The 16899-nt window shown below is 32.5% G+C and overlaps 1 protein-coding gene and 1 long non-coding RNA gene across 3 annotated transcripts; both read right to left on the reverse strand.

Moving 5' to 3' along the window:
* Positions 1-2085: 2085 nt before the first annotated feature.
* Positions 2086-6014, reverse strand: LOC100793775 (SAYSvFN domain-containing protein). 2 transcript variants are annotated; one of them, NM_001255661.3, is made up of 7 exons: positions 5858-5994; positions 5088-5220; positions 4577-4653; positions 4403-4481; positions 3892-4001; positions 3110-3174; positions 2086-2472 (listed from the first exon to the last, which is right to left on the reverse strand). In NM_001255661.3, the coding sequence occupies exons 1-7, from the start codon at positions 5972-5974 to the stop codon at positions 2379-2381; spliced, it is 675 nt and encodes a 224-aa protein (NP_001242590.2). In that variant the 5' UTR covers positions 5975-5994; the 3' UTR covers positions 2086-2378. The 2 variants fall into 2 exon arrangements, with proteins under 2 accessions (NP_001242590.2, XP_006579419.1); XM_006579356.4 differs by having other exon boundaries at positions 2416-2472; positions 3896-4001; positions 5858-6014.
* Positions 6015-7343: 1329 nt separating this feature from the next.
* LOC100500280 (uncharacterized) lies at positions 7344-10695 on the reverse strand. Its single transcript, XR_414368.4, has 2 exons — positions 10086-10695; positions 7344-7822 (listed from the first exon to the last, which is right to left on the reverse strand). It is a non-coding gene; the product is annotated as an uncharacterized lncRNA (long non-coding RNA).
* Between the last annotated feature and the right edge of the window lie 6204 nt (positions 10696-16899).

Below are 16899 nucleotides of genomic sequence, written 5' to 3' on the forward strand. Positions count from 1 at the left end.
GCATTTTTTTTATTTCATTTTTTTTCTTTTAAGAGATAAAATATTATAAATTAATAACTTTTTAAGCCACCTCATGGGTGGCTCTGAAACCATTTGGTTTAGTTGACTCAACTTATTATATCTATCATCTTCGTATATCCGTTATACTTTCCCGAGTCACACCTTTGGGCATTAAGCATCTTTAAATAACTTTGACTCAAGATTTCTACAGACCATAGAGATAACTTCTCATTGATATCAATATTCAGCGTTCTAATACACAAGATCCTCAAAGAGGCGAGTGTAAAACATAGTAGCTAGTGAGAGTTTCAAATGATAAACATTATATAACTCAGAGTTTCATAGAAGGGGAAGTTTAGAGAAGAGACATTTTAGTAAAAATAGAGTGTTATTGAATTCAGTATGCCTAAACATACAAACTAGTCCTCTTTATATAGAAAGAGAACGAACACCAATATACAAGGTCTTATCCTGGAAGGATAAGATTATTACAAAAGAAGATAACAAAGAATTTACTTTCTAAAAGCAAGATAAGGCTAAGTCATAAAGCAGACTCAAGATAAACTTGAGACATAAAGCAGATTCTGACAGTAGACATGTGACACACGTTGAGAAGGATAGGATTTTGGCCATCCTTATCCTGAAGAAGTCACTCTCTTACTGCACACCTTTATACAAGATTTCTTTAGCAGATCATTAGTCTTATCTGGTGGATAATGACAAGTTGTAATGTTATACTTTTGATCAAGTGAGACTTCCATACACTGGATAATAATAAGGATATCACTTTTTGTGTAATAATTTCTCAATCAATTGAGCATTGTAATCCTCCAAGTGATTTGTGTAACATTTTCCAAAATTTAAAATGGAAATCACCTATAGGGACTAAGTGAATAGAGTAGGGTAATGAATACTTTTATAAATATAATATTAGTTACGTAAATAAAACATTTAAATATTTAAGTGAGATATTAATAAATAAAAGCGTTATTAAAAATAATTTTAATACAAACAAAACGTGTAAAATAATAACATATAACATGAAACAGTGAAAGTGAAAGTGCACGCCAACACGGTCCATATCGTCTTTCATAAAATGTGCTCTAATCTGGTGTTTGAGTTTGACTTTGCAGAGGAAAGGAAAGTAAAGCATAATCCACATCATTTGGGAACGGAACGGAAACAAATTTTTCTTTTACAAAAACATTCTAACATGTTTCTCAACGCAATCTTTTAATTATTTTTAATTTTCATCATTAAATAAATTTCATATAAATCCTACTGAACCCAAACTTCTTTTTTTTTTTTTATCCGTGAAAAAACAAATAGTATCAGATAATTTACAACAACTCATATACTATTATTCAACCAATTGAGTTAGACCTCTTTAGTACTGAACCTAAACTAATTTCAAATTCAATGAAACTAACATAAAATTTATCTAATAACAGCTGATGTAATAAAAAGAAATTGTCAAAGAGTGTTTGTAACATTCTTTCTCTCAAAAATCACTAATGTTATTCATTAAGGTTTATAGGAACTATCTAGCTAAGTGGCATACTCTCCTCGGTCATATTTGTAAGACTTAGTTTAAAAAAAATTTCCTTTTATAAAACTTTATTTCAATTGTCTATGCATTAATTATTTTGACTAAAATATCTTAATTCATCTCTTTATCTCCTATGGAGATTTAAGAAGATAAAAAGGTTTCCAATAAAATTAATGTTCAATTTGAAAAATATTATAATTATGAACAAATTAAATACTAATAACTAAATTAACTAATTTTCTTCATGACATAAATTAGTCAACTATATCTTATACTACCTACATTACTAAATATTTGTAGTAATTAGAGACAGGGAGTATTATATGTTTCTGGCTTTTAACATAAAATCAATCTATGACTTTTTCAAATCAGTAGCTTTTTTTTAAAAAAATTTATACTTTTTCAGTTAAAAATTATAATAAATAAAAGAAATTATAAATAATAATTTAACGAAAAAATTTACTACCTACATTACAATGGCTGTCAGGTTTTGATTCCTGACAAGTCACTGCATATATGGCCCAAAGCTTCCCGCTGCACCGAAAGTGTAAACTCTGAAATTCATAAACAGGAACCTCGGTACAAGAGACATAGACAGAGTAATCCACAATGAAATATGTTCATCTCAATCATGTCAATACATCTTAGTACAGAGATATATACACAGAAGGGGGCATAGCTTCTCATAGAAAACTTGTCATTTTCATTGACACTGTACTTGTTAACTCTTTGGCTAGTCAATTATCTCCTTGTGATTGTGCAGATATATAGCATGTGACTTGACATCAGTAGTGTTGGGATGATTGGAAAGAGTGCAGTGAAGTAGGGCTCAAAACTGTCCTGCTCTTATATCTCTATCAAGTCGATCTGCATTCAGCGTCCCTGGAAGCTCTCTGAAGTCTTCATTAAAGATGGAATATGCACTGCAAGATTTTGTTGTAGAGTAGAAAATATATCAAAATAGTTTCCAACTAAATTTGATAATCACGATCAGTAATAATTGGTAAAAAATGCATGCATTCAGAATGCTTCCCGTAAATATATTGTGAATACATGTAACCATGAAAAGTTGAGCATGTAAATGATGTCAGAGACGAGACATGAAATACATATCATTAGCCAAATTGTCAATAATCAATATACTCCTTTTTGTCTTTCTATTTGAGAATAAGCAGTAATACTTCCATGTTTCGAAATAGAAAACTGGATTACTAAGCCTATGACATCATTCTCATGGATTGAGCAATCTGAGAAGGTTAACACATGAAGCTGGTTGAGATATTACACATTATAGTAGGATTTTTCCTAAGGGACAAAAAAAAGGCTTTAACATCCTGATATACTTACTATTACTTAGATATGTTCAATTTTCAATCCAGGATTTTACCATATTTACAGTTCATTCTCAAACTTTTGTACTTCATTTTGTTTTGCTGCTTTTGATAATAATGAAGGTCACTAACATAAACAAGTCTTGCTTGAATTTTCAGATTTGGCTTTCACATTGTACAACATTTTGAACAATATAGTAGTATTACAACAAATAATGTCCAGTCATACCTTATGTCACCAGCTTGGCGCTTTCCAAGATTGAAAAGAATGAGACAAAAGCCAGTTGCAAGTATCTGCAGGAAAGTTGTGACAAACGATAAAGACACGCAAATTCTATCGTATACAATGACCAGAAAGTACCCTTGTAAGACATCTTAGTTTAATCTCTACAATGTCAAATCAAAATTATGGGTTTGGGGAGACCATGGATCAGGGACATTCGCAGCATAAACTAGCATACCACAGTGCCTGGAAGTTCCTTGATATGCGAAGGTATGGGGGAGGGTTATTGTACACAACCTTATCCTTACATATGCAAAGACGTTGTTTCCGGATTCTAACCCATGACCAACCAGTCACCAAGGCACAACTTTACCGCTATGCCAGGGTTCGCCCTTCAACATTTTCAGCATATCAGACGAATATCTAACCATACGATTTATAAAAGAAAGGAGTGAAATTTGCCAAAAAATATACGCTCATAATTGTTTTTTTCCAAAAAGACAGCATAGTTTGTTTTTTTTCCGAAAGTCGTTCCATGGGGGAAATTTCAAATTCAAGATAAGTTCAAATGACCAGGCCAGAGTGTTATTAGCTGAATTGACTTGTCGACCAAAAAAAGTCAGAAATAATTACAGTCATTTGTTAACTGAATTTTATAGTCCAGCATCCCAAGTCCCAGCTATACATGGGGAAGATAGATAGGAATAGGATAGTGGACTTGGACCCAAAAAAACAGATAGACTCGTGGACTAAAAGCCCAAAAAAAGAAAGGAAGAAAGGAGACATACATACAAAGGTCCGAGATCCCATCTATGGGCAACAGGAGCCAGGATAAACCACAAAATTATGAGAAGCCATGCCTTCAGACTCAGAGTGAAAATTACCATCAAAAGAATATCTGTCAATGGGGGATGAGCATATTTAGAAGATTGTTAATCTCAAAGGGAACTATGATCATCATCATCATCATCATTATTGCCCATAAAAGATCCACACATCTAAAGTGATTCCTGGAAGAATGCAACACTTACTGAATGATTCCAGTTTTTATTTTGTCCCCTTGCAAGCAGATTATGGTCATGCATATAATATTCCAAAAGAAACACTGAAGATGCTTTAAGGGCCAAATTGAAGTAACTAGAAGATTTTGAAAAAGGAATATTCAAATGATATCATCGAGAAAAAAAGTCAAACGGTGATTTGAACATTATGAATTCAACAGTTAACGAATACATATTTCAAGGATCAAAATAGTAATTTACTAGTGTCTAAACAAATACCATTTATGCAACTTATTACCTGGAAGCTTCAAATTATCATGTAGAAAAGAGTACAGCCTCTTCTTCCACCAACTTGATGAGTGAGGAAGCCGAAACTTCTGCAGAAGCAGAAATCAAGGAGATAGCATTGAGTCAAATGAGTACCAAATTGACATTAAGGCCACTTTGCTAGACATTAATGAATTGATTTTACCAGATCTTCATCCTCATCATCATTGTCATATCCATCTTTCACTGGTGGCATTGGTTTGACAGCAACAATCAAGCAATCTAGTAAATAAATAGCAATTAATCACATCTTTGTAAGAAAAGTTAACATCCCATGCATAAAAAATTGTAAAATACTATTGCCCCAAACAGAAAAAAAAAGTAATCAATATGATCAACAAGTAATCAAGTATGTTAATTTTTTAAAAGGCCAAGAATAAATTTATGGAGAGAATGATCTAAACTGATGGTTATACAATTATACTTATGCTGAACAAGGAAGAAAAGTGTTTATGAAAGGTAAACTCATTAAGACCAATATCCAAGTTGAAAGAATGAATACTAATAATGTGCCATAGTATAGACTATAGAAGGACACACCAGAGGCAGCTGCAACTTTGAGGTGGAAATGACATAGGTGATTCTTCTTTCTTTGTTTAAAAAAAATGATAATATAGTGCATTGGTCAAATAAAAAAATCAAGACTATAACTATACCTCCATCATTGAGTTGTATGTATACATCATCTCCATTTTTCGTGTCATACAGTGCACTTCCGCGTAAAATAAGACTCAAGTTGTAAATTTGCAAATTTTCATTCCTAGCAATTAATCTCCTCAAATCACACACCTATATGCGGATTTAGAAGAAACAAAAGTGACAAAAAAGATGTAATACAGTATTAACAAGATGGATCATCAAACTAACTAATTTAAAATAAATCAAAATGAACCATCACCATTCTTGCCAAAAGAAAATTAAGGCCAAAATAAACATGGCTTGGTACTTGGTAGCTTCAATTTCCCCCTTCCCAAATAACATAGTTTTCAGAAAAACATAACACTAACGAATTTAAAGTAAAATTGTTGGCAATTTGAGCTATGAAGGCACACTTTGGCTGAGGCTTTCTAGTTTGTGAAGCTTTAATTAAACACACTGATGCAGAAACAAATTCCAATGGCATGATTCATGTTGTCACATGCACAAATATAGATATCATAAAACCCACAATCAATGATCCAATTGCAACTAACCCTAACTAAGTATCATTGTCAAGTGAAAATTTTGTCATCTGTGAAATGGTATTCATTCTCTCACTAACTTGGGATGCTTTTTTAATTTTTCATTTGCCAAAGCCCCAGAAAAGAGGGGAGAAAAATTGTCAATTGAAATCGTGTGTATTGGGATGCTGGAATCGAAAATTAAAAATTAAAAAAGAAGAAGAAAAAACCCCTAGAAATTGGGAATTGAAGGGAAAAGGAGAAACCTTGATAGAAGAAGGAACGAGGAGGCGAGAGGGTCGTGCAGGACCAATGGTTTTGAGGACGATCTCCACCTTCTCCGAGTCGTGTTCCTCCATGACCATCCCCGACTCAAACGACATACGACTCAGACACGATCAATACCAATTAATTAAAAATGAAGTATTTTTAAATCTAATTCAATTAATTCCATTAAAAGTAATTAAGACCTATTTTTTTAAAAATAGATTAAAAGGGGTAAATAAATCTTATTTGATCATTTTTTTTAAAATGACCAATTTAATTTATGAAATTATGAACCGTTGCCAATTTACTTCTTAGATTTAATAAAATTTATAAAAAAAATACTTGGATTATAAATATATTTTTTAAAAAAAAGCATTAAATGTTATTTTAGACTTTAAAATATACATTACTATTATTACTTAAGTCATATTTTTCATATAGGCAAATATTAGTAATTAATAAAATCTTGTTGAATTCATTGTGTGGGTTTCATAATAAATTAAAAGTTGCTCTTCCTACTTGGTCTAGAACCTTGAAAATTATAAGAGGGCGTGCCGTAAGAGTAACACATTAAATTCTAGGTGAAATTGTCAGATGCAATTCTTCTTAACAATAATTATTACAATTGGGTAAAAGTTAGGAGGATTTAAAAATCATTATGTCATTAAGATTTTGCAAGGTTTAGACAAGACTTAGCTTGGGAAAATTCAAAATTATACTTCTTTATTACTCTAACACTTAAGTCAAACATTACATGCATTTTTTGGAAGTGATGACTATAATGTGTGTTTGCGTTTAATTGAGAGACTTTTTTTAGTTTTGTTAATTCTATAATTAAAGTAACATCAAAATATAATTTCAAACGATAAATTTGATGATTTATTTTTATGAATAAATTTTTAGTATTTCTATAAACATGTTTTCTTCTCATTTTCTTTTACAATAATTACAGTGAGAATCAAATTTAATTTTTTTTGTATATGTGTCAACCTTATTATTAGGCAGAAGTTAGTGGATAAACAATTTTTTTTCTTGTTAACTTTCTTTCTTCGTTTTACAGTAAAAAACATCTTGTAAATTTCAATGCACACTAATGAATTCTAATATATCATGTATGTTTAGATGCCACCAAAATCATAGTGGATCCAAAAATTCACAAAAAAAAAACATGATTTTTTAGAAGCAACAAAGAATTACTCCAAGACATTGTGATTTTAACCTCGATTTTGTGTGACCGCACCGTCATTCCAAACAAACCATAAATGAAGGAAAAACAATATTGCTTCCAAACTAAAATTACTTTTGGACTTTCTCAACTTTAATCCAAATAACATGCACATAATCTGCAGTAGAAAAAAAGTTATTCATAGGGGTAGGGCATAAAAAAATGGAGCTTCTTCGCTTGAAAAGGAGGATGACAAATTTAATAACAGTAAAGAGGAGGCCAAAACACTGCGTTATTTAACATATGAAAATGTACTACGCTTTGAACTTTCAAGTATCTCACATGAATTAACATAGTACTTAGACAACACACTTGTCAGTTGTCACGGTCGTTACAACATATGACCCAAGCATGTAGCCGGTGAAAGTATTTACATAGAGTTGCACGATAGCTGAGACAGTATATAAACAGTCAAGTCACAACATTGACATAGAGAAAGATCAACCAAACGATAATCCAGGAGTTACACATGAACTAGTTTACCATTGAAACTGATCAAATTTTTTCATCAGGGGATTCAGCATAAGAAATTGAAATCAGTTCAGACCTAAACTTGTCATCTTGATCACGGTTTTGCATCGCAACCCCATCTGATTTCTTGCTCTCCAAGGCAGACTTTGATTCCAGAGTTTTATCAGGTAAAGAGTTAGAGATAGCGATAAGCGACTCACGTGTCTCCTCCTTGGACTCCTTGCTTGGTGATTTGTTATCCATATAACTAAATGCCTTTTCTTTTTTCCTACAATTCAAAACCAAAATTCTCTGAGATCATCCAAATCCAAGGGATCAGATATTTTAAATTTATGTTGTGAAAAAAGGTGAACTGGATCCTTGACTGGGCTGGTTAGACATGCTGATCAGTTTTCAGTCAAACTCGATCAACCCATTCAACCTGGTTGGTTAGTTGACCTCAAACCAGCCGCCAGACCAGGTCTACTGTCCAGATTTTACAATTACATTTAAAATACAAACACCTATTAGCATGTAGTTAACTTCTTCCACAGCATTACTACTACCATGCATAGGTCTGTAAATGCCTTCACATAGTAAAGGAGTTTCATTAGCTTAGCAAAGTAAAACATCAATGAGCACTGAAGAGAACTGAAGCTGTCAAACATGATCAGTATCACAAGCAGGCTCAAAGGTGTGAGGTCACTAAGTGATATCACAATAAAATTAACAAAAATTCAAAAATATTAAAAATGTTGAATAGCATATGGCTGGCTACTTCCATATGTGCCTTTACTTTAAAATATTTTCAGAAGACCAAAAGAGTCAAAAGCAACTAGCTGTGCAGGAAAAATTAAGAGAGAAACATGTTTTATAAATCCAGCATTTCAAAAGTAGTTGTAATGATTTCACCAGTAAGAGATTAACCCCTTCACCTTCAGTAATGAACATCGTATCGGCCCTTTCTTTTTCCTAATCTAATTAATCTATTGAATGCTACAGACAGTACTCGGATCATGACTTTCAACCAGGCACAAAAATGCATGTATTCTTATCTAACTGTCAACAACATCTCAGATCAAACATGGTTCAGTAAAAAATGTCCTGTTCCTTCTATTTCTCATTTTTAGAAATCTCATAACAGTAAAGTATGCATCTCCAAACCAAATTAGAATATCTTATCCCACTACACAGATTCACTAAGGCACTAACATTTTGCTTCTACTATTCTTCAATCAGGTCTTTTTCACTTTTTGCCTAGTCCCAATTCATGACATAAAGATGAATCTCCTTTTTACTTCTATTCCTTCAATCAGGTCTTTTTCACCTTTTGCCTAGCCTCAATCCATGACATAAAGATGAATTTCCTTTTTACTAGAGTATATTTATTTCTCTATTTAAGGGTAACCTTTCTTGCCACCAGTCTTCTTGAATCAAATAGGCTCTAAAATCCAAGAGTCAAACACTACCCAATTATGTTTTACTACCAAAAAAGAGAGACAGAAAAAGAAGCTAAAGAAATAAGATATTCTTCCAATTACAACCATATCTAACAGCTCTCAGCTTCTTCTTCAAATTCACCCGTGCAAGAACAGATTCCAACATGTATTGTAATACTACCTTAATATTTAGAATTATTGCAAGTTTCCTTTGGTACCTTTGTTTTTGTGAGGCCACAGATACCACTGACAATTAGTAAATAGTGATCAATATTTAATCATGTATCCCATTTAATTTCCTTAAATTAATATATATATATATATATATATATATATATATATATATACACAAAAATAAGTCGGGTTGATGTATTTATACGAGGTTATTTTTAGAGGCACATGATTTTTTATATTTTCATTTACATTGAAATCGTTGACATATAAGTTTTTCTTAACCAAAAAACCATTTGAGGTGAAAGAATGATTCAATCACATCACAAATCAAGAAGATATTTCCTGTCAGATTGACAGCTTGTGATGTGAAACAATGAAACATGCAAAAACAAAACAACATGAACAATAAATCCTTTTTACTCTTCATACACCTAGCACCATATATCTATTTTTGTTAATAAAAAGGCTGGGAAGTAATATCCACATCATCAAATTAAACTTTGATTATCAAATTATTCTTATCAAAGCAAATCTCGAAATAACATAAGTTATACTTTCAAATTGTCAAGACAAATCATCAAAAACAATTTTCAGCTCTTAAATTGAACCATCATCACCCTGAAACCGAACCAACCAGACAGGTTGCATTCGATTTCTGCAACGGTTCATAAACCCCCGAATTCAAAGTAAGAAATCAACAACAAATGTTCATTTCGCATCCATGCAAATGGTTTTTCCAATTCGTTCATCGCCAATCACAAAAAAAAATGTTTTTTATATAAAAAAATCCCCAATTGCAGAGGAAGCGTGATGAAGAAAACGAGAAGAAAAGAATCTATGAGCAACCAACAACAAAGGAATCCATAACAACAACAATTTGGAGTGCGAAGAGAGTTTGAAAGACGAATTTATCAGGTGGGGACATAAACGTATTCGTACCTTTGAGGTTGAGAGTTTTACGAGAAATACGAAGAAGAAACCTTCCAAGTAGGAAAGAAAAAGACCCTTTCCAACTAAACTACGGCTTTGTTTGTAAGAATGGATCGCATGCGATTAGGATTCGGGATATGCAATTTAAGGGACAATTACGCGTTTTTCGGGTTTTGTCACAAACTTGAATGTCTTAATTTATCCCAAAATCACCATTTCAGTTTTTACTATAAAATGAAAAAAGGGCATTTTATTTAGAAGCTATCTATCTAGATAGTTAAGTATAACTTGTTTTGAAAGATATAACTATTGTTAGAAGTTAAAATAAAATGTTGTAGTGATTTATAATAATTGAAGGTAAAAAAGTATTAAAAAAAGATATAACACAATATGAGATTATTTCCTTTATAATAATTATAAATAATCATTAACAAATGACAAATCCATTATCTAAGGATGTTAAACAAACCCCTCCCCCCGGCTTTCGGTTTTGCAATCTAGCTCGGAAACATGCCACATAAAGCCCGTACCACAAGTTGGACGTTTAGCGATTCTGATGTCAATCTGATGATATAAGAAAGGATAACTTCTTTACTATGAAGATAGTCCCTTTTAGAGAGATTTGTATACCACAAGGATGCGAGTTTGAATGTCAATGTCATGTAAGAATGGTTAGTGAACGTATACACACACATAGGCCAAATAACCTATTTGATTATTTATCTTTGAAAAAGCAGAATTATTCCTTTATTTTTTTTTTTTTAGTTCGATTTAGTCTTTCGATCCATTTAAAATTGACGTCGTTAATTATTTAATAATGAATTTTTTTAAAAAATGAAGTGGGAGGGAAAGGGAAAAAAGTGAACAAAATGTTCATTTTTAAATGATTAATAAAATCAATTTTAAATAGATTAAAGAAACAAAATGAACAAAAAAATAAGATAAAAAACTCAATAAGTCATTTAGTCATATATATATATATATATATATATATGATGAATCAAATTATATCAGGGCGTAACTTTGACAACAACTACTACACCATTTTTATAACTTGATATAGAGTTTGATTTTTATTGATCCAACTGTTGAATTATATCTACATATTTAACAAGATCATTTTGTCAAATTATGTCTCAAAATTAAACAAGAACAAGAAAATAATCAAAAGATTCATATTTTAGTATATTTTGAAATATTTATATTACGTTGGTTTTAATCTGTACGAACAAAGTAGCAAATGATTTTGGATTAATATGAAATTTTGCATATGTGATCTATGTGAAAGGAACTTTCAATCAAACTGTGAGTTTTGTAATCGTTGTCAAAATTATACCAGTGTAATTTGATTTCTCTTCATATATATATATATATATATATATATATATATATATATATATATATATATATATATATATATATATATTTATAACCCTTGAGGTTCGCACTTGCGCATTTGAGAAGAAAACTCATTTGACCAGGAGCTCGTGGAAGATGCCCAAAGACAATTGTGATAGTAGGGTATATCTGATGTTAGTCTCTCATGCAAACTCTTTGGGATTCCTTTCGAATCCAAGGATAGCTTCGTTATATAAATTCTTTCGTGATTAGCCCATGTTATATAAATTCTTTTGTGAGAGACCCTTGACATCACTCTATGACCTTAAATTAGGAAATTTTCACTTGGTCACATACCAAAGTGTGACAATCCATTGCCATCCTTCAATGGGGCGCACGATCGATCCCAAAGCCTTATGTGATGCAATCCTATTCCCCAAGGGTATTGGATAGAAGACTCCAAGAGGATTGGACTAGAGCTGTTAAAGAAGGCCCTAAGGTTCTCATGAACCTAAGGGTAGATTTTTTGAGCACATGGGCCAAGGTTAGATCCACTCTTCTTTGTAAATATTAGAATAGGTTTTTCCTTTTTTTTGGGCTTGTATTTTGGCCATTCTAGTAATATAGGATTTTAGCCTTGTATTTCAGGGCATTTTGAGTAGTCTTTGTAGTAGGGACATTTTTGTATTTTCATGTATTTTGGCATGGGGTGAGCTTAGCTATTATAAGAGGTGTGTAGCTAAGCTCTAGCTTCTCATCTTAAAGAGGTAAGCTTAGTTATTAGAGAGGTGCGTGTAGCTAAGCTCTAGCTTCTTTAGGAATCTTCTCAAGGAGATGAGCTTAGTTATTAGAGGGGTGTGTGTAGCTAAGCTCTAGCTTCTCAAGGAAGTTTTCTCAAAGAAGCTTCTCAAGGAAGTTTTCTCAAGAAAAATTCTCAAGGAAGCTACCTAGTCTATAAATAGAAGCATGTGTAACACTTGTTGTAACTTTGATGAATGAGAGTTTTATGAGACAAACTTCAAAGTTCAACTTCTCTTCCTCTTTTCTTCCTTCAATTTCGTGCTCCCCCCTCTCTTTTTCTTTTCCTCCATTAAAGCATCCTCTTCAAGCTTCTTATCCAAGGCACATTCTTGGTGGTGAAGCTCCTTCTTCCATGGCTTATTCCCTAGTGGATGGTACCTCCCCTCTTCTCTTCTCCTTTGCCTTCCGTTGCATCTCCATGGTGAAAAATCACCGTTGAAGGACCTCATTGAAACTCAAAGATCCATCCTCCATAGAAGCTCCACAAGCAAGCTTCCATCAAGTGGTATCAGAGCACAAGAGCTTCAAGTAGGTGCTCCTTAAACCTCCATTAATTTTTTGCTTTACCTTCTCTTCCATTGTTGTTTCTTCATTTTTCTCCATGTATCTCCTCACATGTCTTGTGCTAAATGTTTTTAACATGATTCTTTAGAGTTTCCACTGATTAAGCTTGCTATAGAAACTAGATTTGATTTTCTATGGTTCAAATTTCTTGTTCTTGTTCTTGAACCATGAATTGTGTTGAGTTTAGGTTCCTTTGAGTTGTCTTGTTATTTTTTGTGGCTAAAACCTAAACCATAAAATTCTTACAAAAACATTAAAGTATAATAAAACCTCAAAAATCTAGAGTGACTTGTTCACGTATTGTAGTTTTGTCATAGAAGTCATGTCTAGTCATGAAACTTGTCACATAAGATTTCTTATGTTGCACTGAATTTTATTTTTCTTGTTTCTTTGTCTAACTCATTTGTTCATGAGTGTATGAAATTATTTTAGCCTATTATTTGATTTGAGTCAAATCTTTGCTGTTAATTAGTCCTTAACATGCTCATGCAAAATTCTTAGAGAGTTTTTGATTGTGATCCTTTTCTTGAACTTTTAGGTTTCCTTATGATTGTGTCTATTGTGAATTTGAGTTTTGGTGAATGAATTGCTGGCTGAAATTTTGATTCTAAGTGAATATTGAACTCCTAAAACTGTGGTAAACAAGCCTATTGAGTTAAACATACATAGGAAGGTTGAAAGTAAGCCCAAGGCAATCAATATTCCATGCTAAAAAAATAATTCGAAGTCTGAAATTGCTGGTGCTGGCAGTTTGGACATACAAACTTGTAAAAATTACTAAGAATTGGTTACTTAGAATTTTGAGCTGAAAGTTTTACTGAATTTTCTACACATATGGAAAAAATTATAAAAAAAGAACCAAGTGATTTGGATAAAAGTAAAAAATAATAAAAATCACACAAGTTTGCAGAAAAATCAGTATCCAGGAAAAAAAGTGAAAGGGAAGTGTGCTTGTTGTTTTGGCTCAAAATTTATTCTATAATTGGTGCCTATTTTATACCAATCTTAGTTACTAAATTTCTATTGAAAATTAGTGTGAAAAAAAGTGCCAAAGCTAGAGGTTTGTTGAGTCTTTTTTTTCCAGTTTTTTTTTACTCTACTCTAGAGCCATTCTAAGTTTCTCTTTGAGTCCTAGCTTGCTTCTATGTCCTTTTCATTGCTTTAATTGTTGAATAATCCTTGAAAAATTATCTTGTTAAAACTCCATTGGTTTAGCTTTCATTTCATTTTTTTTGTCTTTGGTTATTGCTTGCCTCTTTGTTTCCTTGTTTGTGAGTTGCCATATAGGGAATTGGAAAGGAGGATTGGTACCATCCCTTGAAGAATTTGAGTCAAGAAGCAAGGGGCCAACCACCTTAAGAGCTATTGGACTAAGAAGCACTCTAATTTGAGTGAATCACCAAATAGAGAACAACCACCAAAACTTGAGGACCTTTTTGTAATTTTAAAATTGACAATTTACTTACTTTCATTGCTTTCAAATTTTGTAACAAAAAGGCCTTTCATTGGAAGTAAGTTGGGAGCCTCCAATAGGTCACCCTACTTCCATTTGTGTGTAACAATTTTAGGCAATTTTCCCTTAGGATTGTGAGTGTTTTGTTGGGAACCTTAAATGTGGTCATCCAAACACTTTTAGGATTCGCCTAGTTTACATTTCTTGCTTACTTTCATAGCTTATTTCCTTTACCTTCCATTGTCAAACCGCCTAGATAGTTTACCTTTTACCAATTAGTTTTTGCCTTATCTTTCACACCTCTTTTAGTGTTTATTTTGGCTAGTTTCAACCATAGTTTCTTTTACCTTTTGTTTTCAAACCCCCAACAAGAAAGAACCACAACTTAGAAACCAACATGAGTCTTCATTCTTCATCTAGTGTTAATGGTGAGGGTTCTACTCCTAAGGACCCCTTGTATAAGATATTAGATGAGTTGAGATCCCTTAAGTTGTGGAAAGAAAAACAAGAGAGAAAAGAAAAAGGAAAAAAAGAGTGGATGAAATAAGTCAAGATGAAAAAGAGAAAATAAGGGAAGGAGAAAGAAGGAAAATACTAAAAAAGTTAAGAAAATAAAAACATGTCTCTTATAGTAGTCATAACTCTTGCAAGAGCCTAAGTAAAGAACTTCGTGACTATTATGAAGGAAGGCATAGGGCACATCTTAGACCTCACTCCTATTGGAGAGAAAAGGAAAAAAAGCCTTAAGAGGCTAACATTAACCTCCCATACTTCCATGGGAAGGACAATGTAGAGGCTAACTTAGATTGGGAAATAAGGATAGAGTAACAACTTAAAAGGAAGTCTACTTCAAAATCTTATGGCTCTCACTCTTATCCAAAGAAAGAACAAGGTCAAGGCATCTTAGGGGTGACACCTTCTAAGCCCAAAGATGATAAGGGGAAGACAATAGAAAAGTAACCCCTTAAGGCTAGTATGCAAGAGAAGACTAGCTCCATAAAGTGCTTTAAATGTCTTGAAAGAGGGCATATTACTTCTCAATGCCCCACCAAGAAAACCATGATTATGAGGGGCCAAGACATTTATAGTAGTCAAGATGAGGCTACTACTTCACCTTCCTCTAGTGAAAGTGAAGAAGCAAAAAGGGAAGAATCTAGTGAAGAAATTTACCCCCAAGAAGGACAACCTTTAATGGTTAAGGAGAAATGTGTTGGATCATGTGGCCTCGGAATAATTAAGAAAGAGGGGTTGAATTAATTATGAACGTGTTTTGACTAATTAAAATTCTATCCTTCTTAATGTTACAAGGTTCAATTAGGCTTTTACTACAAAGTTAAGAAAGTAAAGAACAGAAATAGAAACTTAACCAAAAGTAAAAGCGATAATTAAAAGTACACAGCGGAAATTAAAGAGTGTAGGGAAGAAGAAGACAAACACAAGATTTATACTGGTTCGGCCACAAACCGTGCCTACATCTAGTCCCCAAAAAACTTACGGTTCTTGAGATTTCTTTCAACCTTGTAAAATCCTTTACAAGCCAAAGATCCACAAGGGATGTACCCTCCCTTGTTCTCTTTGAAAAACCAAGTGGATGTACCCTCCACTTGAACTGATCCACAAGAGATGTACTCTCTCTTGTTCTAAGTATAACAATCCCCAAGTAGATGTACCCTCTACTTCTACCACAAAGGATGTACCCTCCAATGTGTTGGGACAAAGAATTCTCAGGCGGTTAGTCCTTTGAATCTTTGTAAAGGGGAAACAAAAGATATCTCAGGCGATTAGTCCTTTGAAATCTTTTGCTTAAGGGGAAGGGAAGAGTCAAAAGAATTCTCAGGCGGTTAGTCCTTTGAATCTTTTGTAAGGGAGAAGAGAGACACAAAAGAATTCAGGCGGTTAGTCCTTCTGTTCTTTTGGCAAAGGGAGAAGAGAATGAAAAATATGAATATCACAAGCTTTTGATCAAAAAACTTTTCTTGGAAGAGAAAGTGTTGAACAAAAACTTTTTTAAAAGATGAAGAGAAATGAATCAGAAAAATTCTTTAGAAAGATATTGAAAGATTGATTGAAAGATGTTGAGAGATGATGATGAAAAACGATTGAAAGATAGATTATAGATGATTGATGATTATAAAGATGTTGAAGGATGATTCAAAGAATCATTGCCATGGTCACATATTTATAATCTTTTGATGACTCAAGTCAAAGTTTGTGACTCTTGGAAATTTCTTTAAAACTAGTCACTTAAAAAAGTTGTGACTTTTGAAAAAATCTTCAGAAACAAGTCACTTGAAGAATTGTGACTTTTGGAAATATATTTTTCGAAATTAGTCATTGGTAATCGATTACACATCAACAGATGTGACTCTTCATTTTGAATTTTGAAAATTAAAACATTTAGAAGCTCTGGTAATTGATTACAAGTATTGTGTAATCGATTACACAAGTTTAAAATGATTTAAAACTGTTTAAACATAAGTTATAACTCCTGAAATTTGAAATCTTAACGTTTTAAAACACTGGTAATCGATTACTACCTTCTGTTAATCGATTACCAGAGAGTAAAACTCTTTGGTAATGATTTTATGAAAACTTCTTGTGTTACTCAATGCTTTGGAAATTTTTTTTTTAATACTTATCTTAATTGAGTCTTCTCTTGATTCTTGA

Source organism: Glycine max, chromosome 5, assembly GCF_000004515.6.
Source record: "Glycine max cultivar Williams 82 chromosome 5, Glycine_max_v4.0, whole genome shotgun sequence".
Lineage (NCBI taxonomy): Eukaryota > Viridiplantae > Streptophyta > Magnoliopsida > Fabales > Fabaceae > Glycine > Glycine max.